The sequence below is a fragment of the Pongo abelii genome, chromosome X (assembly GCF_028885655.2).
Source record: "Pongo abelii isolate AG06213 chromosome X, NHGRI_mPonAbe1-v2.0_pri, whole genome shotgun sequence".
NCBI classification, from domain to species: Eukaryota; Metazoa; Chordata; class Mammalia; order Primates; family Hominidae; genus Pongo; species Pongo abelii.
Window position 1 is genome coordinate 16,666,117 of NC_072008.2, and position 26,234 is coordinate 16,692,350.

Consider the following 26,234-nt stretch of genomic DNA (forward strand, 5'->3'; position numbering starts at 1 on the left):
AATAAAATATTTTTGCACCACATGGTGCAAGAATGGCCCCTGGCAACATCAACCATGCAACTCAAAGTCAAAAAGCAAAGTGATTCCAAGTTTCAAACAGTGCTGGAAACAGAATGTCAGATTTGTGCAAGGGAAAAGAGTACCTTACTCTCCAAGTCCAAGAGACAGCAGAGCCACCCAACGTAAGAGAAGCATGCCTGGGAGAGTGAAATGCACCCTCTGTGAACAATGGAGGAGCCACTCTCACCTGCAATTCACCTAATAATTCACCTCCGATTCGCCACCTTGTCACCTCCGATTCACCTTGCTCACCTAACGATTCCGTGAACAACCATTCTAATAGGATATAGATCCCTATTCCCCTCTCACTAAGCAGGTCAGGAATGTGTATCAAGACGCAACAGGCAAAACCCTCTGGGGAGTTCAGGGAACTGCAAGCTATTCCATATGGATTTGTGTGCATTTTATCCTATAAACCAAGGGAAGCCATCGGGGAGTTTTAAGTTCCAAAATAATGTGGGGAGATCATTCCAACAGCAGAAGATGGATTGGGAGGAAGCAAGCTGGAGGCAGAGAGACCAAGTAGGAGGCTTTGCAGTAGGCAAGAGATAGATACTGGAACTAAAGGAAAAGTAATAATAATAGCATCATCATAATAATTCCCATTTAAGTTCCTACCATAGACCAGGCACTACGCTCAGTGCTTTACATTTAGTGTGAAACTTAATCTTCATTTCTGCCATGTCAAGTGGGGACTATTACCATCCCCTTTTTATAAAGAAAGTGATGCACAGAAGAGCAAGGTCACAGCCAGCTGGGAAGTAAAAGAGCCAGTTTGAACTCAGTTGACTCAGCTAGAGTCCTGACTCCGGGCCACACTCCCTTGCAGCATGGCAGAAAATAGACAAAAGATGGAGTGAATTCCAACAACAGGAATTGCCAGCACCTGCTGACTATGAGCAATGGCGATGAGGGAGGAGGAATCTGAGCTTCCCCAGGGGAGTCCAGCCAGGTCACACTGTGTGGGTGATGGTACCACTTGTAGGAAGATATTAATCTTAATGTTAGTTAATCCTGGCAACCTAGGAGCATTCCCTGGGTACAACCACAAAAGAGAGAACAAGCTCTAATGCCAGCATTTCCCACACTGCTGGGACTGTGCGCTTGCAGGTCTGTGCCCTTTCCTGGATGGGAAGGTCTGTAGCTGAAGACCCCTAGAAGAAAGTCTATGGATGCAGGGCACGGGGGTAGCATTGCGGGTATGAATGTAAGGAAACTACAAAGTGGTACGTTTGGGCAGTTTTCCAGGAAGTAGGCCCACAGCTTTGATCACAATCTCGGAAGTCTGTCACCTCCCAAAATTTAGAGAACAGTTATACTACCTGATGAGTCCCCAGGTCAGGGAACATGTTCTTATTTAAGCACTTATTCAAGCACCCTGCACAGCGGCTGGGATAGAATAAGCTTTAACATAGGGAGTGTGTTGAGTGAATGGTGAAGTGTGCAGCCATTAAAAATGAACTTCATGCAACTTGGAAAAATGCATATGAAGTGTTACGTTCAAAATACAAACTTCTGTAATTAATAAAGAATTTATGGTGCTATTCTGAAAACATATGAATATTCTGTTTCTTACAAATTTCACCCAGTGGCTTTAGCATCCACTGATGATCTTTATTTGAATCTATTATTACATCAGAGATGATGTCTACATTTTTAATTGGCTTTTCTTTTTTCTTTGCTTTTATATTTTCTTAGTATTATTATGGACTCATGGAATTTCAGAAAATGAAATGTGTTATAATCTAATACTGTCATTGTTCTTTTTGATGTTCAAATTGTCCAAAATAAGGCCAGTGGGAGCCCTTTCAAGCTGGCTTCTTTGACCTTGGAAAACTCATACCCCATTCATTTTCAGCTGTTCCTTGCTTTAAATACAGCAATATGTTCCAGGTTCATCTTGTACTTTTCCTGCCCCAGTCCTGGAATCAACCATTACTTCCAGGAGCCCTAGTTCATTTCAAATTTTTAGTATTTAAAAACCAAAATGGCTCGGCGCGGTGGCTCACGCCTGTAATCCCAGCACTCTGGGAGGCTGAGGCGGGTGGATCACGAGGTCAGGAGTTCAAGACCAGCCTGGCCAAGATGGTAAAACCCCATCTCTACTAAAAATACAGAAAAATTAGCCGGGCATGGTGGCGGGCACCTGTAATCCCAGCCACTCGGGAGGCTGAGGCAGAGAACTGCTTGAACCCAGGAGGCAGAGACTGCAGTGAGCTGAGATCACAACACTGCACTCCAGCCTGGGCGACAGAGGGAGACTTGTCTCAAAAATAAATAAATAAATAAATAAATAAATAAATAAATAAATAAATAAATAAAACCAAAATGGAGAAAAATGTTCCTTTGCAAAGGAGATCTCCAGACCGTCACTGTATCACTCTTTCATCTTTTCTGTAGGTTTGCAAGTTTTCAAAATAAAAGAGTTTGGGTGTATGTGTATATATATCTATATAGATAGATAGATACACTCACTATTATTATTACAGCCACAGAAAGAATCATATACAGGTATAGGCCCATAGGAAATATTTGAAAATGAGCACAGTAATTATGTTAGGCTGGTGGGTTTGTGGGTGCTTTTTTTTTTTTTTCTCTCTTTTCTAAATTTTCTGTAATGCTACATGTAGAAGTCAACAGAAAACAAAACCATCCCAGGCTAGAAGTCAGCATGTTACTTAGCAGGAAAACCCCTATATATTGTCACAGAAGAGAGACCAGAGACAATGGTGAATGAAATGGGTTCCTTCTCACCCTGACTGTTGCCAGGACTCAACAAATATAGAGGGAAGGGCTAAGCACAGAGGAGAGAATGGACTTAGATCCTAGGGGCACACAAAGGAAAGAGGAAACGGAAGGAACCGACTTCAGGTGTGTACTTCCTTTAAAGACTCTCTTATTACAAAGTAGTTTCGGCTTTTGGGTTTGGTCTGAAACAGTCAAGCAAATACAGTGAATCACTGAGTACCTTTCCCTCCTGTTGTTTTTGTACCACCCTGCTTCCTGTTTTGCCACAAAAAGATGATTTATCTGCACAAGAGACAGTAATTGCTGGATGGAGACATGGAATCCAAAGTTCCAAAACTAGAATAAAATGCCACTCAAATGACTCAAGATTCTGGTTTTATACTTAAAAATATGTTTCCCAAAAAGCTGCATTTCTGTGAACTGCAAACTGAACCCCATCTAAGTTTTTGCTTTCTGATATACATCAAGCACTGTCCAAGGAAGTTTTACTCTGATCTGACAAATAAAAACTGGAAGTTGTGCCTAAACTTGGTGTGTAGTGATTGCTCCCAAGAGCCTTGCAGGCAGCCACAGAGACACACATGCCAGAAAACAATCTATGAACTTTAGACTCTGATCCTTCTCTCATTACTTAAAAATGGAATTCTAGGCCTCAGGCCAGGCACATTGGCTCATGCCTGTAACCTCAGCACTTTGGGAGGCCAAGGTGGGTGGATTGCTTGCGCCCAGGAGCTTGAGACCAGCCTGAGAAACAAAAAAAAAGGAATTCCAGAAAGAGATTAGATGCTCTGTTTCTAGATTTAAACAAACAAACAAACAAAACTTGCAATTACAAGCACCTTCATATATTCTCCTGAAATGTATTTCTTATAATTACATGAAGCAGTCTCATTCTTTTACATTATGTGTCAGCAAGACCATGCAAATTTGTGGTTGCCTTTTATACGTGAGACAAATTGTTTAGACACCAGAGGAGAGAAATCAGCAAAGAATTGCAATGATTTACTTAATGGACCATTATTTCCCATTTGATTTATTTATTTTCAAAATGGTTTGTTAGTTAGACTCGTGTAAAAAAAGAGTTAACAGCAGGCCTGAGGCTGCTATCTTTCAAAGGGCCTGCTTGCAGGGTTAGTTCTTGGCTGGTGTCTGGGAACATGGCTTTCGGAATGTGTGCTCCATTACTAACTGATAAGGTCATTTTGCTGGGCTTAGGCTGTTTATACAAACAATGTGATCTATGGTGAACACCTGCTTTCCCTCTGGCAGTCTGGAATTTTGGTGCTTGCTAGGTAGAAAATGCCTATGTGACCAGCCCTCGAAATATCCCTAAACTCTGAGCCTCAAACTGGCTCATCTGGGCAGAAACATCACATAGGCATAGTTGCATTTTCACTGCTGGAAGGAAGGCGAACTCGATGTGACTTATCACAGGAGAGAGAGCACAGGAAACGTGCAAATGAATTTCTCCAGACTCCACTTATCTTTCCCATTACTGATCTTGCGGTGTATGTTTACTTTGCCACCATAATAAATATTAGCTATAAGGCTGGGTGCAGTGGCTCACACCTGTAATCCCAGCACTTTGGGAGGCCGAGGCATGCGGATCACCGGACGTCAGGAGTTCAAGCCCAGCTTGGCCAACATGGTGAAACCCCATCTCTACTAAAAATACAAAAATTAGCTGGGCATGGTGGTGGGCTCCTGTAATCCCAGCTACTCGGGAGGCTGAGGCACGAGAATTGCTTGAACCCGGGAGGTGGAGCTTGCAGTGAGCCAAGACCACACGATTGTACTCCAGCCTGGGCAACCAGAGTGAAACTCCATCTCTAAATAAATAAATAAATAAATATTAGCTATGAGTACAGCTATATTCTGATTACTTTCAGCAAATCACCAAAGTGTGGGCAGTCTTGGGGGGACCCCCTAAACAAGACTCTTATTTTGATTTTGCATGTATTTTTAAATAGCTCATAAAAACCTAAAAAATACTGTCCTGAAGCTATTGTGCCCTTGAACTGACCACTACAAGCCTAAAACCAGGAGAAATTGGTCTTCCTAACTGCTGCCATTCTGTAGATAATGAAGTAGCTGAGAATTTAGCTCACTAGCTGTAAATCCCAAAATAATAGTCTTACTGCAACTTCCCAGGCCCTAAAAGATAAATGTTCTCCGCTAGGCAGAATGCAGAGGTTACAGCTCAGGTACACTTAACTCAAAGGCAAGGATTTTTACACTCCATGCTTTAAAGACATTGGCCGTACACGTGCCATACAGCTGAATATCATCAGCGCCAACTTCTGGGAAAGGAAGTCATTATTCTAGTGTTCATATTCCTTGTCACATTTGTTTAGGGTTGATTACAAGCAGTAATCTTGTTTGACAGAAATACAGCCCCAACTCAGCTCACTTTAGAGCCTGGCATCAGAGCAGTCATTTGCTTTTCAAAGCTCACTAATCCCATGGAGCTGGGCAGAGAAGAGTTGAAGTGCAAGGTTCCTCTGGAATCCTGGTGTCTGTCACTGGATTAATTCATAGTCACCATCCTTAGTCGGAAAACTCTCTGAAATGTGTCAAGATTAGACTCCCCTGCTACCTGCATTCATTACTTTAATGGGTAATAAACAACCCCTGCATGTAAGGGAGCCAGGGAGATAAAGATAAATAAGATACTGGCTGGCCTTAAGGAATGTACCAGTTTGTGGTTGATACACATAGGAATTCCCTCAGTGTCATGGAAGCCTACTAGTCAGCTATAATTCCAATGCCAGCATCAGTTTGTTTAAGAGGTCTTTCCTTCTCTCTGGGACATACTATATCTCACTCAGGAGTCACTAGCAATCAGTCAGTTTTTTCAGAAACTACTAGGAAGTTTTTTTTTTGTTTTGTTTTTTTTTTTTGAGACAGGGTCTCCCTCTGTTGCCCAAGCTGGAGTGCAGTGGTGCAATCTCAGCTCACTGTAACCTCTGCCTCCCGGGTTCAAGCAATCCTCCTGCCTCAGCCTCCCTAGTAGCTGGGACTACAGGTGTGTGCCACCATGTCTGGCTAATTTTTGTACATTTTGAAGATACAGGGTTTCACCATGTTGGCCAGGCTGGTCTCGAACTCCTGACCTCAGGTGATCTGCCCACCTTGGCCTCCCAAAATGCTGGGATTACAGGCATGAGCCACCACACCCCGCTGGAAGCTCTACCCAGAGACCACCACCTGCCATGCGGGAATTGGCAGGCCATACAACACACAGGTGGGCAGTCCACACGAGCCAGACGGGATTTGTATATTAGTTGGTATTGGCAAACAGCCAGATAGTTACAAGTGAATTATTTCTCCCAGCCATCTAACTTGTCCCACTATCACCTTCCTTTCCATGTGAGAATCTAAAATAACAGGAATTGTAAAACGGCTGCAAAGGGTCACAGCCCACGTCTGACATGGTACCACATTAGGATGTCCAATCAGTGGCATAAGCCGTGCAGTCTCAGAACACAGGAAGCTCTTCTTCAGATGAAATTTCTCTTGCAGAACCATGGCACATGAGCCAGATAAAGTGGAGCTGCTCAGCTGAAGCAGGAAAGAGCCCGGAGCCCCCATGGCCTGCTCCCGCAGCAGCCCAGACTCCAGCTCCGAGGGCACAGTTTGAAAGTCAGTGCACTGAAAGGGGTGAACACTAATACAGTAAGATGCCCAAAGTGCAAATTATGTGAAGCTGTTCCCATATGAACACATGGTGAAAGGAAATGCTAGAGAGCTGTGAGCTTCTCCTAGCAGGTAATGACACAAATAAGTAGGGTTGTGTAACAAGCACACACATGCACACCACACACAGATCCTGCCAGCCCTCAACAGCAACACTGCAAGGGTTGTTTGCCAGAATGAGGGTTGGCAGTGGTAATCTTCTGAACAACATATATCTGGTTATTGTGGTAATAACCCTTACCAAAGTCTAAGATATTCTGGATGGTTACTTCTGCTTTTCAAGTTATTAGGTACAATATTCTTGGATGAGAAGAAAGAAAAATAAACTCTCCCCAAACTAGTATTTAAATGTAATGAAATTTTGGCGGGACATGGAGGCTCATGCCTACAATCCCAGCACTTTGGGAGGCCAAAGCAAGCAAATCACTTTAAGGTCAGGAGTTCGAGACCAGCCTGGCCAACATGGTGAAATCCTGTCTCTACTAAAAATACAAAAATTAGCCAGGCATGGTGGCGCACAACTGTAGTCCCGGCTACTTGGGAGGCTGAGGCAGGAGAATCTCTTGAACCTGGGAGGTGGAGGTTGCAGTGAGCTGAGATTGCTCCACTGCACTCCAGCCTGAGCAACAGAGCAAGACCCTGTCCCTAAATAAATAAATTAATTAATTTAATTAAATTTAAAAATCCCTAAGGAATTTTTTATTCAAACTTGATTTTTAAAAAGCATTGTACAGGCTGGGCACGGTAGCTCATACCTACAATGCCAGCACTTTGGGAGGCCAAGGCAGGAGGATTGCTTGAGGTCAAGAATTCAAGACCAGCCTGGACAATATAGTGAGACCTTGTCTCTACCAAAATAATAAATTTAAAAAATTAGCCAGGCATGGTGGTGTGTGCCTGTAGTCCTAGCTAATTGGGAGACTGAGGCAGGAGGATTTCTTGAGCCTAGGAGTTCAAGGCTGCAGTGAGCTATGATTGTGCCACTGCACTCCAGCCTGGGTGACAGAGCCAGACCTTGTCTCTAAGAAAATAATAAATAAATAACAGTTTGCCTGGAGGAATAGCAAAATACATTAAAAATGTTAATAATGGTGGGAGTAGGATCGATAAGGTCCTGATTTACAATAATGCTATGAAAATGAAAAGAATGGTAAAGGTTCAGCTGTAAGAGATAAAATCATCAATGGAACAAAATAGAAATCCCTGAAACAAAGTCAAATTACTCAACTCATTGACAATTTGGCGGGGAAGTAGGGAGCCAAATCCCAACCTCACAGGTTTCACTGAAAATAATATCCATATAGATTATAGATTTAAACTATGAAATTGAAACCATAAAAATGCTAGAGGAAACCACAGGGGTTATTATTTATATAATCTTTCCATAAGGAAAGATGTTAGGCATGAGACTAAAGGCAGAGCCACAAAAGTAAAATATTTGACTACATACATTTTTAAAAAACATAAAAAAGGACTAAACTCTTTAGGGAGAACAAAACTACCATCAACAATTTAGAAGGAAAGCAAAATCACTTTGAAAAATATTTGCAGACTAACAAAGGATTAATGACCTTTATACATAAAGAGCTTACCAATCAGTAAGGAAAATAATACAATACCAAAATGAAGAAAAGATATGAACAAGCTATTTATAAAACAAACAGCCAATAAACATATAAAAATTCACATATATTAATCGAAGAATCAACAAAAGAAAATCTTTTCACTTATCAAAATGAAAAAAATTTCTAAAATAATACCAGTGTCATCAAGATTTGGAAAGCTGACACATTACTACCGTAGGTGTGATTAAATCATTTTCACAAAGAGAAAAAAATTATGTTTAAGAGAAAAAAACTGATTCTTCACATTTAAAAATTCTATAACGGTATTAATTTTTGTAAGAAACCCTAAGACATTAATAACTATGCATCTTGGTTTATTGCTAAGAGCAGTAAGCTGGTTACCTGGAAGATAGTTTGCAACCCTGTTGCAAGTAGGCATTCAGGTTCCCAGTTGCCGCAAGTAACAGCCCCAGATACGGAGGGGAAGGCTTCATCGGCCTAGAAGAAAACTCAGGATGGAACTGGACACCAACGAAATAAGGATGATCTGAAATTAGAACAATCACAATGCGATTAAAGCAGACAAACAGGAGAACTGCTTTAAAGATCTTCTTATCTTTGAATGTGAAAACCCATTAAATGGTAAGATGATTCTTTAACCTGTTATCATTACAGTCAGTTACTTTCACTATCCATCCATTCCTGCGTGGAATTTCAAATTGTAAAACACATCTTGGAAATTTTACGTGCGGAAGGTGTCAGAGTGAGCAAAGTCAAACAAAAATTTTTGAATGGCAAGAAGAATTCCACTTTCCCCAAATCTGCCTGCTTTTTGAAGGCACTTTGTAGATTTATGTTGGTTCAATTTCCCTTGGACTTTAGGCTAACCCTGGGTCTTTCTTTCTTGTAGGTGGCTTCAGGCCATTTCCTGCAAGGTCTTCTCCTTTCCCAGGGTAAGGGTCCCCTGGGATAAACCAGCACAATGTCAACCCATTGGGCTACCCTTGGGAACCCAACGAGGACAATTGCTTTTCTAGTCACAGCTTTAAGTTGGGTATTACTCATAGCACCATAAAACTGAGCATTTTTTGAACAAACTGATTCAGAGCAATGATCCATTCATTCAAATATCCTGTCCCTGGCTATGACTCAAACTAAAGAAAATAAAATATAATAAGTTTAAGAGGGGGAAGTAAATATAACTTTAAAGCTTTCAATGAGGTGCTTTATCAAATGATCTAAAATCTAGTATGGAATTCAAAATCACAAATTCCCATCACTTACCAGCAAAGATCCAAAGCTACTACTACAGTAATAAGGAAATGATGATTGAATGCAAATGTCTACTTTCTTAAGGTAATCATTTAAAGCCCTGCTAGAATAGCTATTATTAAAAAGTCGAAAAACAGCAGATGCTGGCAAGGCTGTGGAGAAAAGAAAACATACTGTTGGTGGGAATGTAAGTTATTTCAGCCACTGTGGAAAGCAGTTTGGAGATTTCTCAAAGAACTTAAACCAGAATTATCATTCAACTCAGTAATCCCATTACTGGCTATATACCCAAAGGAAAATAAATCATTCTACAAAAGAGACACATGCACTTACATGTTCATGGCAGCAGTATTCACAATAGCAAAGACATGGAATCAACTAGATGACTATCAACGGTGGAATGGATAAAGAAAATGTGGTACATATATACCATGGAATAGTATGCAGCCATAAAAACGAAACCATGTCCTTTGCAGCAACGTGGATGCAGCTGGGGGCCATTATTCTGAATGAATTAACACGGAAACGGAAAACCAAATACTGCATGTTCTCACTTGTAAATGGGAGCTAAACATTGGGTACTCATGGACATAAAGATGGGAACAATAGACACTGGGAACTACCAGAGGGAGGAAGGAGAGGGGAGTGCAAGAGTTGAAAAACTATCTGTTGGGTACTCTAGTCAGTACTTGGGTGATGGGATCCATACCCCAAACCTTAGCATCACACAATATACCCATGTAACAAATCTGCACATGGGCCAAGCACAGTAACTCATGCCTGTAATCCCAGCACTCTGGGAGGCCAAGGTGGGCAGATTTCTTGAGCCTAGGAGCTCGAGACCAGCCGGGGCAACATGGTGAAACCCTGTCTGTACAAAAAATACAAAAATTAGCTGGGCGTGGTGGCGTGCACCTGTGGTTCTAGCTACTTGGGAGGCTGGGGTGGGAGGATTGCTTCAGCCCAGGAGGTGGAGGTTGCCATGAGCCATGATGATACCACTGCACTCCAGCCTGGGTGACAGGGTGAGACCCTATCTCAATAAAAAAAAAAACTGTGCATGTACTCCCTGCATCCAAAATAAAAGTTGAAATTATTTAAAAAAAAAAGCTCTGCTATAGAAAATGGTAGCCACTAGCCACATGCAGCTACTTAAATTCATTAAAATTAATTGAGCATTTGAAACATGCTCAAAGTTACATGTGGCTAGTGGCTACCATATTGGATAGGGTGGACTAGTTCTATCATTGCAGTGAGTTCTATAGGACAGCTCTGATCCCAGAAAAATCCAGTGTAGAAATCCTCTACATCTAAGAAGAAACCTCCTTGAATTAGAGGAATATGCAGGTAAGAAAGCCTGATAAGGGGAATGCCACCTTCTCCCAGGAATGTATTCCCTCAAGAAACGCAGAGAAATCATCCACACTTAGAGAAGAAATTAAGCAATGTAGCTTTAAATTTAAGAGACAATAAATCTTACGGCATAACATCTAGGGACATCTTTGGAAAAAAAAGCAGACAGTAACTGTGCTTTTGTATCACTACAGACAGATGCTAAGCAATGTAATCATGTAATAGCCAGGGACAGAATATGTGAATGAATGGCTCATTGCTCTGAATCACTTTATCCAAAAAATCCTCTATGCCAATATGAGGAGAAAGTAAAAAGTTTTTATTTTGATGATGTTCTATCAGTTAGATAAAATTATCTTTAAAATAATGCTGTTGATTGCTTTAAACCAAATTCTGACATTATATAATATTAATCTCAAGCTTTGTTGTTCCTCTCAGAACCCTTCAGGAACAGTGGAGATTCGTGGATATGTTTCCAAGGGGTATCTAAGATCAAAATCTTCTGGGGAATTTTCCTTAATAACTGCTTGCAGTCCGCTTTTAAAAACTGCAAGGTTTTACAGCAGCTCTCATTTCCTTTTCAATCCACATGAAATGTGAAAGCCCCAATGGGAATCTACATCCTTATGATGAAAGAGCCTTCTAAGTATTTGATGACAATAATGAGAACCAGAAGAATTAAAAGTGAATAAGTACTTAAACAAAGTAAACAAATAGTAATTTGCTTAAGAAATTTTCTGCCTTCTCACATGCTAGGAAGATTTAAGAGGCTTCAATACCAACAGCGATCCACACTTTAATTCTAAATGACGGGCATTTCCATCAGAAAGACTCCTGGAAATGCGTACTTACTATTCTAATTCAAAACTCTAGGCATGAATTGATCATCTTAGGTAGAATGTGAAAACAAGAGAAACAATGAAATCCCATAGCAGTGGTGGCAGAAGGAGGTAACCAACTGGGTTTGCTCTTGCCGCAAAGGACTAGCTGGATGGCCCTGGGCATGACATTTAACCTCTTTGCACTCCGGTCTCCTCTGTAAAGTGGGAATAGCATCATCTGCTTTGTTAGTTACGTAAGGTATGCAAAGTCTCTAGCAAGAGGTCTAGTGACAAGCATCCAGTAAGTGCACACTAAATGTCCATTGCTTTCCTTCTTTCAGGTCTAGGTAAAATGCTACAATGTTCAAAGGAGCCTTCTTAGACTTCAATTCTCCCCTCTGCTCGGGACTCTGGAAGTACTTGAACAGATTAGAGACAAAAAGGAAAAGAGACAGAGAAAAGGCATTTGAAATGGAGAATAGTGACATGAGCTAAGATGGAGAAAGAAGAGGGAGGTTAGAAGACGCATAGGCAATCCAATTTATCTGGAGCCTAAAGCATATAGGCTGGAAATGCAGGTTCTGGAACATCACGGTACCATTTTTACAGTATCCTGCACACCCTTAGTACTCAATATATGTGAGTAGTTTATCCAACAAATTAGTGTCACACACTGCAGGGTTCTGTTCTTGTTAGGAGGTATTGGAAAAGGGATGGCTTGGAAGCAGGAAGGAGATTGAGGACAAGTGTGAGCTGGAGTTGGCATGCACTGGGACTACTGTTCTAGGGACGGCAATGCAATTCTAAACACAAGCTTTCTTTCCAGAGGCAGAATCTGCAGGACTTGACAACTCACTGCTAGTTGGGATCTGAAGGGGAAGAGGAGCTAATATGTGAAATTCCTACCCTGATAGTCTAGGAGAATGGTTCTCCACCAAATATGCCCCCCAGGGACTTACTTTTTTTTTTTTTTTTTAAGATAGGGTCTTGCTCTGTCACCCAGGCTGGAGTGCAGTGGCATGATCATGGCTCACTGCAGCCTCAACTTCCCAGGCTCAACCTCCTACCTCAGCCTCCCGAGTAGCTGGGACCACAGGCACGAACCACTATGCCCAGCTAATTATTTAGTTTTTTGTTGAGACAGGATCTCGCTATGTTGCCCACGCTGGTCTCGAACTTCTGGCTTCAAGTGATCTTCCGACCTTCGCCTCCCAAAGCGTTGGGATTACAGGCGTGAGCCACTGCACCTGGCTCTCCAGGGGCATTTGATGATGTCTGGAGATATTTTGGGTTGTCACAACATGGGAGGTAGGGATGATACTGGCAGTGAGTAGAGGCTAGGAATGCTGCCAAACACTCTACAACAGGGGTGTCCAATCTTTTGGCTTCCGTGGGCCACACTGGAAGAAGATGAATTGTCTTGGGCCATACATAAAATACACTAACACTAATGATAGCTAATGAGCTTAAAAAAAAATTGCAAAAAAATCTCCTAATGTTTTAAGAAAGTTTACGAATTTGTGTCGGGCCACATTCAAAGCCATCCTGGGCCGCATGCAGCCCACGGACCGTGGGTTGGACAAGCTTGCTATACAGTGCACAGGACAGCCTCCACGACAAAGAATTATTCCACTCCAAATGTCAATCAATAGTGGCAAGGCTGAGAAACCCTGGACAAGGATATTGATGATATCTTAACAGAAACAGGAGAATGAACTAATTGGGAGAGCATGTAAATTTAGTTTTAAATAAGTTGAGATGGAAGTGTCAACACAACATCCAAATACACAAACAGGTCAAGGAGGCACGTGAAAATGTTAAATTCAACTTAGTTAAATGAAGTGTATATGTGTGAGTCTAGCCCAGGAGTTAGCAAATGTTTCTGTAAAGGGCCAATATTCTGTAAAAGGTAAATATTTCAGGCTTTGTGAGCCATAAGGTCTCTTTCTTAACTACTCATCTCTGCCATGGTAGCATAAAAAACAGCCAGGGGCCAGGTACAGTTGCTCATGCCTGTAATCTCAGCACTTTGGGAGGCTGAGGAGGGAAGAGGCCTTGAGCCCAGGTGAGACCAGCCTGAGCAACATGGCAAAACCCTGCCGCTACAAAAAAAATTTAAAAATTGGCTGCGCGCGGTGGCTCATGCCTGTAATCCCAGCACTTTGAGAGGCCGAGGCAGGCAGATCACGAGGTCAGGAGTTCAAGACCAGCCTGGCCAACATAGTGAAACCCCGTCTCTACCAAAAAATACAAAAATTAGCCGGGCATGGTGGAACATGCCTGTAGTCCCAGCTACTCGGGAGGGTGAGGCAGGAGAATTGCTTGAACCTGAGAGGTGGTGGTTACAGTGAGCCAAGATCGTGCCACTGCACTCCAGCTTGGGCAACAGAGTAAGACTCCGTCTCAAAAACAAAAAAAAGTAGCCAGGCAGGGTGACACACACCTGCAGTCCCAGCTCCTTGGGAGGCTGAGGTGGGAGGACTGCTTGTGCCCAAGAGGTCAAGGCTGCACTAAGCCATGATCATGGTACTGCACTCCAGCCTGGGTGACAGAGCTAGACCCTGTCTCAAAAAAAATAAAAATTAAAAGCAGCCATAGACAAAACATAAATGAATGAGTGTTGCTGTTGTCGGAGCTCAGAAAACACTACCGTAAAGTAGTTTGAACTGAAGGTGACTGGGAAGACCTCCAAAGCAAGAAGGTCACTCTGATGTTTCCCCCGCCTTTCCATGTGAAAGCTGGCTATAAAGAAATTATCTGACCTACCTTTCCTGAAAGTAGGTCATAAGACCCTCATTCCAGATGAGTCCTGCTCTAGACCTGGGGGAATGGGATGCTACACAAAAAGGCCAAGAAGAATCTGAGCAGACAGGCCTTTCTGGGTTTCCCTGTCAGTCTATTACCATTAGAGTATGCCCTTTTGCCCAATCACATTGCTACTGGCTGTCCACTGTTCATCGAACCTAAGCATAAAAATGAAGTTTTCCCCAAGTATTTGGGTCTTCATTCCTGAAGACTAAAGTGTCACATAAAACTTTGATTAAATAAATTTGTTATGCTTTTCTCTTGTCAACCTGTCTTGTTATAGAGTTGTTGGTCAAGACCCTTATGATGGGTGAGAAGGTCACAGATAACACCTTTCTACCCCTAAACTGTGTTCCAATAAAACTTTATTTATGGATGCAAATTCGAATGGCATATACTTTTCACATGTCACAGACAGTATTCTTTTTTTAATTTTTTTAACCATTAAAAAATGTAAGAATCATTCTCAGCTCCTAAGCTGGCTGTAAACAGCAGGCTGGACGTGGTGCATAGGCAGTAGTTTGCCAACCCCTGGGCTAGAACATCAAGACAAAGAGCTTAGACCAGCTGTGACCATGAGCTTACCATGTCCTTGCAAAGCTGACTGAGAAGAACACTGCCTTCTGTCTCATCAATAGTAAATGTGTAGTTTGTGCCTATGTGCTCACGGGTGTTCCAGCCTGGTTACTAACAACAACTTCGGTGTTCTTCCTCAATTCTGATGCCTTTATTTCTGTTCTGTTTGCTCTTAAAAACAACTCTGGGGGCAGTGATTAGTGTTCAGAAGTCAAATGACTGACCCGTGCTTGACCACCCAGCACAGTGGAGAAAGACAGGAGAGGAGCCAGGTCCCTCATGCAACAGACATCAACATCAGTCACCAAAAATGAGATGGCACTTGGCTATTGTTTCTCAAAAGAGGAGAGCAGGCAGGGTGCCACTCAACAGTGCCACTCTGCCTTTCCCAGAGCACCTAACCTAGAGGCTGGCACAAAGAAGTAGCCTCAGAAAGAGAGGAGTTGGTAAGGAAGCATATTACTTGTAGAACTGGTAGACTTGGAATAATACATCATTTTATGGTGGAGTCAGACTAATAGGCTCCAAAATGATCAGGATTATAAGCAGTCTGTTTTTCTGAGACAAAGTCTCACTCTGTCACCCAGGCTGGAGTGCAGTGATGCAATCTCGGCTCACTGCAACCTCCACATCCTGGGTTCAAGCGACTCTCCTGCCTCAGTCTCCTGAGTAGCTGGGACTACAGGTGCACGCCACCACGCCTGGCTAATTTTTGTATTTTTAGTAGAGATGGGGTATCACCATGTGGGCCAACCTAGTCTCAAACTCTTGACCTCAGGTGATTCACCAAACTCAGCCTCCCAAAGTGCTGGGATTACAGGCGTGAGCCACCATGCCCAGCCAGCAGTCTGTTTTTTTCATGTACTTTGTATTTACATATTTGTTTCAAAGGAGAGAAGAAAAGAAAGAATGCAAAAAAACTGGGTCTCAAATTAGTCTGTAGTCCACAAAAAGGCAAGTTATCAGGAAGCTTTTCAAAAATGAAGAGGCCACTTACTTGCCAGTTCAATGATTTCCATCCTGTCTCCATCAACATCCTGACCTACAAAACTTAAGTCATTCTGCTCAAATTGTTTGATCAGGTTAGGGTTTACCTGCAAAACAAGAAATTAAGTGTTTATGGGCCACAGTGCAATACCAGCTGCCATACCAGGTCCTTCATCAGTTGGGTGGGTTTTCCATTTCAGTGATCCTCTAACTAGTAGTTAATGTCTATATTCAATGCTCAAAGCCAATTTTAAACTCATGATGAACCTGAGATATAAAATGTAACCACAGCACCTAAATCTAGGAAGTGTCTTCTATTACCCAAAGGTGAGATTCAAAAAGTAGGCCCTGTGACCCAGACATTCTGACTTGGAACCTTGAGACTAGTTATTTATAGCCATTTCCATGTTTGCTTCTTCCCTTACGTGTACTTACCTATCTCTCCCCAAATCACAATTTTGCTTGAGGATTAAAACTATCCTATTTCCCTTGTGACTAACCCCAATGCTTTCTTTACATGCAGTTACATAAAAGCTCTAAAGAGAAGCTTGGAGCAAGTTTTCTACTAAAATATCATAATAGATGGCAACTTGATGACCTCGCTTGTGGCCCTTTCTGGCCCCCATCTCACCTTAGCCCTTTCCCAAACCTAAGGACTCCTTTTCAGCCTCTCCTTCAGTGAAAGTGCTTCCCTGTCTAAAATTAAGGTGGAGTCTCACCTATTCTTTGCAATCTTAACCTCAGAGCTTTTATTCTACATTTTAAAATTATACCAGTTCTCGTATTTTGTCATTATTTTTCCTTCCTTAACAGCTTTAAGACATAATTCACATACCATACAATTCACCCATTTGAAATACACAAATTATTTTTCGTATATTCAGAGGTGTACAACCATTACCACAACCAACTGAAAAACAAACCCTGTACCCTTTAACCTCATCCCCCAACCCCCCATCACCCTGACCCGATCCCCTGGCAATCACTAATCTATATCCCACATCTATAGATTTGCCTATTCTGGTCATTTTATATTAATAGAATCATGCAATATGTGGGCTTTTGTATCTGGCTTCTTTCACTCAGCATGATGTTTTCAAGGTTTATCTATGTTGTAGCATAAATCAGTACTTCATTTCCTTCTATGACTGAATAATACTCCATTGAATGAATACACCACATTTTGCTTATCTATTCACCAGCTGGTAGACATTTGAGTTGTTTCTGCCTTTTTGGCTGTTATGAATATTGCTGCTATGATCATTCAGATAAAAGTTTTTGTGTGGACATACATTTTCATTTCTCTTGGGTATATATCTAGGAGTGGAACTGCTGGGTCATATGGTAATTCTTATGTTTAGCCTTTTGAGAAACTTCCAGATGGTTTTCCAAAGGGGCTGCAATATATTCCATTCCAACCAGCAATGCATGAAGGTTCCAGTTACCCCACATCCTCTCCACTATTTGTTATTATTGTCTGTGTTTGATTATAGCCAGCTTAGTGGGTGTGATGTGGTATCTTTTTGTGGTTTCAATACGCATTTCCCTGATCACTAATGATTGTTGGGCATCTTTTCATGTGCTTATTAGTCATTTGTACACCTTCTTTGAAGAAATATCTATTCATATCATTTGCAATTATTCATTATTGAGTTGTAAGAGCTCTTCATATATTTTAGATACAAGTCCCTTATCCAATACAGGATTTAATCTGTAATTATCATGTTATCTTATTTTTTGTCCTCTCCATTAGAATATAAGCTCCCTAACAAGAGGGAGACCATGTCTGTCTTTCCCCTTTCCATCTCCAATGCATACCAGATGCAAAATAGGTGTGAATGAATGAATAGCTACGCTATTGCGTACGTAGCAGTTCTTGCACCTTCTCATTGCCACTTAGGCAAAGCAGCTCAATAATATTTATCCCACCAGTTGGGCCCGTTCCCAATGGAAATAAGACCAAAAATGTCCTACATGTACCAAATTATGTTCCTTGGTCATAGTGACACTGTTCATTGCCTACTCAGCATTGATTCCCACAAGTCCTCCTTCAAAACAGAGCCCTAGGCTTGTCCTGGTAACCACTCCACCCCTATATGAACCAGGAAACTCCATCTGTCCCATTCCAGAAACTGGTTCTAACTGGTCTAAGCCAAACATAATAAACCCAGCCCTCTTGGAAGATGAATATTGCAAGAACCCAGGTTTAAGCCCACTGATGTTCAGCATTGCCCTGAAAATGGCTACTAGTTCACAGGTGGGCAGGTAATCTAAGTTGATTTCCCTGTCTGGAGAGATGCCTCTTGTCCCAGATGCTGCTGGCAGCCACCTGGGAACTATGAGGGAGACCAGCTAAAGGAAGAAGCAGACACAGACAAGGGTAGGGCTGAGATAACCACAGAGACAACAGGAGCCCTGGTTGTGCCATGCCTGGAGCCTGTCCAGCCTCTGGACAACCTGGTGCCTGAGATAACAAATTTCCTTAATGTTTAGGCTGGTTTGAGTGATAACGAGCAGGGATTTCTGTTCTTCACAGTCAAATGCATCGTAATTGACACACTCATTAATCCTGGCATAGATGATCTACATTTCGAGAAATCTATGTTTCTCATGTGGCAACCTCAACAATTAACTCCTTTTAGTCATGTGACGCTAAGCCTCAAGCTTAATGTAAATTTCCAAAGAGGTTCTCAAACCAATCACCCCCTGATACCCAGGGATGCACCCCCATCCCAAAAGGCACTTGGTTCCTTCTCAGAAGATTCAAGTCCTCTTTTCCACAAACCTGGCAAAATAAAGGGTGGGAGCTAAGGATAAGAAATGATGGCCTTATCATGATCTAGAAGATGGCAGTTAGAGTAACAAAGGGGATTGATAGGCCCCGTGTGCAGGTACGTAAAGATTTTGCCTTTGGAAAGCCAAAAAGATGACAGCCTCCACCCCCCACTCCCCACCCCTGTCCCCTTGCCGCCCATCTCCTCTGGAAATGGGAGACTGTGGGAAATATGGTCCTCTCTGAGCCCTGTGAATACCACCAGGCTGGACACCTTTTCCAGAGGCTCAGCTTGTAATCACTGGGTTCCTCACACTAAGCACCCATATTCCCCAATAATTCAGCATGAAAGCCGTACCTCGAACCGATGTCTGTGTCTTTCTTCTATAAAAGGAACATCACCATAAAGTTTCCCTGTAAAGATACAAGAGTGAGATTAATATTAGAGTAAGCAGCTTTACAAGCACATCCATGACGCTTTGTGGAGGAAGGTGCTTGGATCGCTATCAGAGGACTAAAAATGAACAATAGCCTCCGCATAGTCATCTAGATTTTCTTCTTTTCTAACAGAAGATGACGATAGCTTCTTTGAAACCCTGAAGCAATTCTCAAGTAAGCCATCACCATTGCATAAAAGGAAGCCAGATGCTACACAAGTCCACCACGGAATCCAGCAGATCTGCCCTCCTTATATACGCCTGCCTGCAGGACCAAGAGACGGCTATGCTGCACTATCGCTTCAGTGCAGATTTGTAATGAGGCTCATTTACAAAGGAAGAAAACAAAACCAGGGGCAGGGAAGGGACTTGCCCAAAGCCCTGCCTTGCTGGGCAGAGGAGCCTGTTCTTGAGCCCAGGCTTCCTCACACCTGGCCCAATGCTATCTCCACTCCACCAGCTGCCTCCAGATTTTCACACCGTACTGGCCACATTCAAAATGTACCCCACCTTAAAAATGTACCTATCCTATGATCCTACAGTTGGACTTCTCAGAATTTATTCCAGAAAATAGAAATGAGGACAAAGACTTAACCACAAAGATGTGCACTGCTGAATTATTTAATAGCAAACAATTGGAAGCAAGCTGAGCATCAAGAATAGACGAACTGGTGGATTAAATGATAGCACATCTATGCCAACAGCTCTTAACCAGGGGTGTGTGGCTGAGAATCATCTGGGGAGCTGCCTAAACATGCCTACGTAGCTGAGGCACTGCAGCTAAGCACAGCACCCTGGGCATGACCAGTGTGGCGATGGGCACGGCGATCAACGAGCTGCCTAGTGACTTCATTGTCAGGTGAATAGGAGTCGGATCCATCACCAAACACCTCTCAAGAATGCCCCCATTGGGAACATCACACACCGGGGCTTGTCGGTGGGTAGGGGGTTGGGGGAGGGATAGCATTAGGAGAAATACCTAATGTAAATGATGAGTTGATGGGTGCAGCAAACCAACATGGCACATGTATACCTATGTAACAAACCTGCACGTTGTGCACATGTACCCTAGAACTTAAAGTATAATAATAATAATAATAATAAAAAGAATGCCCCTATTGGAGCATGTGGAGAAGCAGGATGGTCCAGGGACCAAGTGGGTTCCAGCACTGGAGCAGTCTGAGCGGGCCAGAGACTCTTCCTACAGCACCAGCCCTCAAAACGTAGATCCCAGGTACACAGCCAAGGGTTAAGAAGATAACAGTGCTGGAAGTCATGCTCAAACTCCAACAGAATCGGGAGCCATGCTCAGTTCAACAGGCAGGGAATTATCAGACTCTCAAAGACATCATGAGGCTGGAACAGGATGTTTCAACCAAGAAAAACCAAATAAATGCTTTCTTTGTGTCTTGTTTGAGCTTTTGACTTGGATCAAGCAAACACAAATGGGTTGTATTCTCATATAACTTTGTACGATCAATGATCACAGCTGAACTTCTATTTGCAATTCTGTCCATATAGACTGAGCTCCCTGGTGACGATATGAATGATAGTGAATATTTAAGGTATGTATTTTAGAAAAAGGGGAATAGTGGGGGCAGGGAGTTCCTTTGAGAGAATGCCAACATACCACTGGCAGGGGTCATTCAGGACAGCCTAAACTAAAACAATTGCTTCATAAAAATTAAAAGAAAAATGGGAAATAAAGCACAATAACATACAGTTAGAAAACACAGAAGCATCAGGAAGGCCAGGCACCATGGCTCACACCTATAATCCCAGCACTTTGGGAGGCTGAGAGGGGGAGGATCACTTAAGGTCAGGAGTTCAAGACCAGCCTGGCCAACATGGTGAAACCCCATCTCTACTAAACAAAAATTAGCCCAGGGTGGTGGTGCGCACCTGTAATCCCAGCTACTCAGGAGGCTGGGGCATGAGAATCACTTGAACCTGGAAGGCTGAGGTTGCAGTAAGCCAAGATGTCACCACTGCACTCCAACCTGCCAACCTGGGTGACAGAGCGAGGTGCTGTCTCAAAAAAAAAAAAAAAAGAAAGAAAACGTAGAAGCATCAGGAAGTTGCTTCAGAGGATACTAAGTGTCCTATGACCTCTGACTTTGACATTGATCTTTTCCTCCTTTAGTCCAAAATTTCTTTTCTGTTCCCTTCATTACAATAGGTGATTTGTAAATCCAATACTAGAGTCTGCCAACATTTCTCGAGATGATGGGGAAAATGGCACAAATCTCCAAATTAGGATATAAGGAATCGTATCTTCGAGTCAAGGGGACTAGCAGGATATCATGAGAACGTTTGAAACTGCATGGTTTCTGACTGCTGCCTGGCTTAAGGCAGACTCTGTATTTGCTAAGATATCTCAGAGGTGACAGAAAGGGGTAGGGGAGTGTAGTGACTCTGAAGTCAGACTTCCTGGCTTTAAATTCCACTCTACTATTTAATGGATGTGTGGCTTGGGCATATTATTTAACCTCTCTACCTCAGTTTCCTCATCTATAAAATAGGGATTATGATAGTTCCTACTTCATAGAGTTGTAAGGATTAAATAAATCAAAGTATGGGAAGCACTGAGAACAGAAAGCGAACCATTTCAGTGATTGATATTGTTATCTCCAGACAATAAAATCCAAATGAATGGAACTAGAACATAAGCTATACAAGGTAACAGACAAAATAGGGACCTGACCCTTCAATTATTTTTTTAAATCTTTTACTTTAAATTTTTGTGGGTACACAGTAGGTATATATATTTAGGGGGTACATGAGATGTTTTGATACAGGCATGCAATGCGTAATAATCACATGATGGTGAATGGGGTATCCATCCCCTCAAGCATTTATCCTTTCAGTTACAAACAATCCAATTACTCTCTCTTAAAGTTATTTTTAAATGTACAATTAAATTATTACTGACTGTAGTCACCCTGTTGTGCTATCAAATAGTAGGTCTTATTCATTCTTTCTACTTTTTGAACTCATTAACAATCCCCAGCTCCCTACCAGCCCCCCACTACCCTTCTCAGCCCCTGGCAACCATCCTTCTGCTATCTCCATGGGTTCAATTGTTTTGATTTTTAGATCCCACAAGTAAGTGAGAACATGCGATGTTTGTCTTTCTGTGCCTGGCTTGTTTCACTTAACATAATGATCTCCAGTTCCATCTGTGCTGTTGCAAATGACAGGATCTCATTCTTTTCTATGGCTGAATAGTACTCCATTGTGTAAAAGTACATTTTCTTTATCCATTCATCTGTTGATGGACACTTAGGTCACTTCTAAATCTTGGCTACTGTGACTGGTGCTGCAACAAACATGGGTCTGCGATATCTCTTTGATATACTGACTTCCTTCCTTTTGGGTATATACCCAGCAGTCATCCCCTCAATTCTTTTTTTTTTTTTTTTTTTTTTCCCGAGACGAAGTCTCACTCCGTCGCCAGGCTGGAGTGCAATGGTACAATCTCAGCTCACTGCAACCTTCACCTCCCAGGTTGAGGCAATTCTCCTGCCTCAGCCTCCCAAGTAGCTGGGACTACAGGTGTATGCCACCATGCCCGGCTAATTTTTTGTATTTTTAGTAGAGACGGGGTTTCACCGTGTTAGCCAGGATGGTCTCTATCTCCTGACCTCGTGATCCACCCACCTTAGGATTACAGGCGTGAGCCACTGCGCCTGGCCCATCCCCTCAATTCTTAAGACCAGCACCTAGCACATAAGCAGGTACTCTATAACGAATTGTTGAATGAAATCAACATACAACAGACACGATATACAATGAAACATGTTTTCAGAACTTTGGAAATTTTATTTTGTGCATTCAAAATCTTTCTTCATTGCTTACAAATCTATCAGAAATGAATTTACAAAATTAATCCATTGCTATACCTGTGAAAAAGGAAAAATTAAAATTTCCTTAAAAACTCTATGTTGAGAATCAGTTCAGAATGCTACCAATGAAATTCTATTTGAGAACATCCTGAAAACAAAATAAAACTAAGAATACTCATCTGGAGCCCGGGTACCCCAGTACCGTCGATTCTGATTTGATTACTCTCAGGAGAGTGTCTGGCCACGTGGGTTTTAAAAACGCACCACAAGTCACCCTGACGTGCATTTCTGGTTAGAATCAACTAATCTACACCATCATTGAAAGTGCAGTATAAGAACATTCCATGACAAGGCAAAATGCTAGATACTGCTGAATGTAAAATGTATCTAGGAGAAGAGTCAGAAACTGAGAGGTATACACACCACGTTCTTAAGAGCAGTCCTCTGTCACAGGTGCCATGCAATGATCCTAGGAATGGGGGAAAATCTCAACAACAAAGTGACTCAATCTTTCTTTCTGTCCTAGTCTTTTTAGAGACAAAATAAAATGTTCACTTAAGAAGTAAATGTCAGCAAAGCTTTAGAGAAAGAAAACCAACAAAAGTCTTAGGACCTATAAAGCACTCCCAATGCAGGCAGAAAGACACCAAAAATGTGGATAAAAGGGTTATCAGAAACAAAAACCACCTTTCCAAATTATACCATCTCTTTCTCTAATTTGCTACTGGGTAGATACTGCCTCATACATAATATATTTTTACCCCTTTAATGGTCCTGCCCATGCCTACCCTCATGTGAGTAATCCTAGCAACTGAACCTAATTTTTTCCTTTGTCCTTTTGAGAGCCAAAATATCCCCCCAAAAAAGATACACAAGTTAAAAGGTGGAAGCAACCCAAATGTTCACTGAGGGATGAATGGATAAACAAAATGTGCATATCTATCCACACAATGGAATATTATTCTGCATTCAAAAGGAAGGAAATCCTGTCCCATGCTACAATATGGATGAACCTTGAAGACAATATGTTAAGTGAAATAAGACACTCATAAAAGGACAAATACTGTACGATTCCACTTAAAGGAGGTATCGATAAAACGAGAGAGTTCCCTGACCCCCCTCACAGGATGTGCAACAGAGGTGTGGCTCATCTGTTCAGCCACTGTGTGCACTCAAATCCCTTATGGGAGGGGGAGCACACAGACGGGCAGGTGCAGGATCCAGGGCAAACACTTTTGGGCTCCGGCCGCAGAGTAGTGTCTAGGAGTGGGTGCCTGTGACTCCGGAAACTCCAGTGGGCTTGCTACAGTGCTCTTTTAGCTCTGCCGTCCATAGATGGCTTAAGTGTTAACCAGCTCAGTGCCTTCTTGGTGCCTGGGTTCTTGTCCGGAATTCAGAAAGAATCAGGTCACACATGGGCTTGAAGGATGGTGAATGCGGGGATTTTATTGAGTGGTGGAGGTGGCTCTCAGTGGGATGGATGGGGAGGAGGAAAGGAGATGGAGTGGGAAGATGATCTTCCCCTGGAGTTTGGTGGTCCAGCGGCCGATCTCCTCTCCAATGGTCCCCAGCCGAACTCCTCTCCTTCTCTTCTCTCCTTCTCTGTCACACCACTCTTCTGCTCATGGAGCCTGGGGTTTGGGGTTTATATAGTACAGGATAGGGGGCATGGCGGGCCAAAAGGCAACATTTGGGTGTGAAAACAGGAATGCTTGTTCTTATTTAGGGCCACAGGTTTCCAGGCTTGAGGGTCGGGCCTTTGCTAGAGAATCGCCCTCTTCTGTCCAGTATTTCCCGGTCTCCTGTCCATATCATCTAGAGTAGTCAAACCCAAAGTGGCAGAAAATAGAGGCCAGGCATAGTGGCTCATGCCTGTAATCCCAGCACTTTGGGAGGCCAAGGGGGGCAGATCACTTGAGGTCAGGAGTTCGAGACCAGGCTGGCCAACATGGTGAAACTCCATCTCTACTAAATATACAAAAATTAGCTGGGCGTGGTGGCGGACGCCTGTAATCCCAGCTACGTGGGAGGCTGAGGCAGGAGAATCACTTGAACCTGGAGGCAGAGGTTGCGCTGAGTGAAGATCATGCCACTGCACTCCAGCCTGGACAACAAAGTGAGACTCTGTCTCAAAAAAAAAAAAAAAGAAAAAAGAAAAAAGAAAGAAAATAGAATGGTGGTTGCCAGGGGCCAGGGGAAGGGGGAGTTGCTGTTTAATGGGTATAGTTTCCAGTTTTGCAAGATGAGAAGAGTTCTGGAGACTGTACAACAATGTAATGTACTTAACACAATTGAACTGTACACTAGGAAATGGTTAAGATGGTACATTTTATGTTATGTATATTTTACCACAATTAAAAATTTTTTAAATAAAAAACAAAAATCATCCAGCCCCACTCTTGTCTATGATGCCCTCTTGCTCTGACTCACCCTTTATTCAAACCTCCCACTCCCACCCTTTGCAACCTGGCTTATGTTCCTGTGACTTTACAGAACTGCTCTCTAAAATCCAGCAGGTCTCTCTTCAGCTGCCACCCTTCCCCTTCTGTGACCTCTGCTCCTCTAGGCACTTTTTGCCCCATCTACCTGTTCGTCATCCTCAACTGGGGACCCCTGCTCAAGACTGTACCCTCTTTTCTTCTCCCATATTCACTCCCCTGGAAGCTATCACCCACACAGCTGTCCACTCCCATTCTATACCTTCTGATCCTTATCTTTCCCCTGGTGCCATATCTCCTATTTCCAGGGGGCTAAAGGCAATCACCCACAGCATCTAATACGTTAGTACAAAAGTAACTGCAGTTTTTGCCATTATTTTCGACGGCAAAAACCGCAATTACTTTTGCACCAACCTAATAAAAAAGTAAAACCACTACCTGCTGGGCTTCATTACCTCTTTTCTTGGTAGAACTGCCTTGCTTTTACACAAATGTCTTTTTTGCACCAGTGTCTTAATTTACTTCACTTTTAAGACTACCCGCAACCATGCCTTCTGCTAATTAGGCATTTTAAGGATCAGAGCCCTCTCGTATGTGCAAGAATTTGCTGATGCTTATCTAATTCAGTGCTTATCTAATTCAAAGATCCTAAGAGGCTGCCCAGGGTGCAGATATTTGTTGTATTTCACTTGCAGAGTGCTGGCAAACACACAATATCGTAAAAATGTAAATAAGTTGCCAACATTTACACGTCAGGAGATTTTACATAAAACTCCAGATTTCCAGATTCTCTTGAAAATTTAGAAGACTGGCAGCAGTGAATCCACAGTTCTTGATACAACTATCAGCTGTGGAAGT

General features: G+C 42.4%; 1 protein-coding gene across 7 annotated transcripts in view; it reads right to left on the reverse strand.

The window, feature by feature from the left end:
* CTPS2 (CTP synthase 2) overlaps positions 1–26,234 on the reverse strand; it is a 122,149-nt gene that overhangs the window by 9,988 nt on the left and 85,927 nt on the right. For all 7 annotated transcript variants that reach the window (XM_054544359.2, XM_024240829.3, XM_024240825.3 and 4 more), the window contains exons 15-17: positions 19,015–19,070; positions 15,894–15,990; positions 8,472–8,616 (exon numbers count right to left, since the gene is read on the reverse strand). In XM_054544359.2, the coding sequence (XP_054400334.1) occupies positions 8,472–8,616; positions 15,894–15,990; positions 19,015–19,070 (298 nt within the window). The remainder of the gene's footprint in view (positions 1–8,471; positions 8,617–15,893; positions 15,991–19,014; positions 19,071–26,234) is intronic.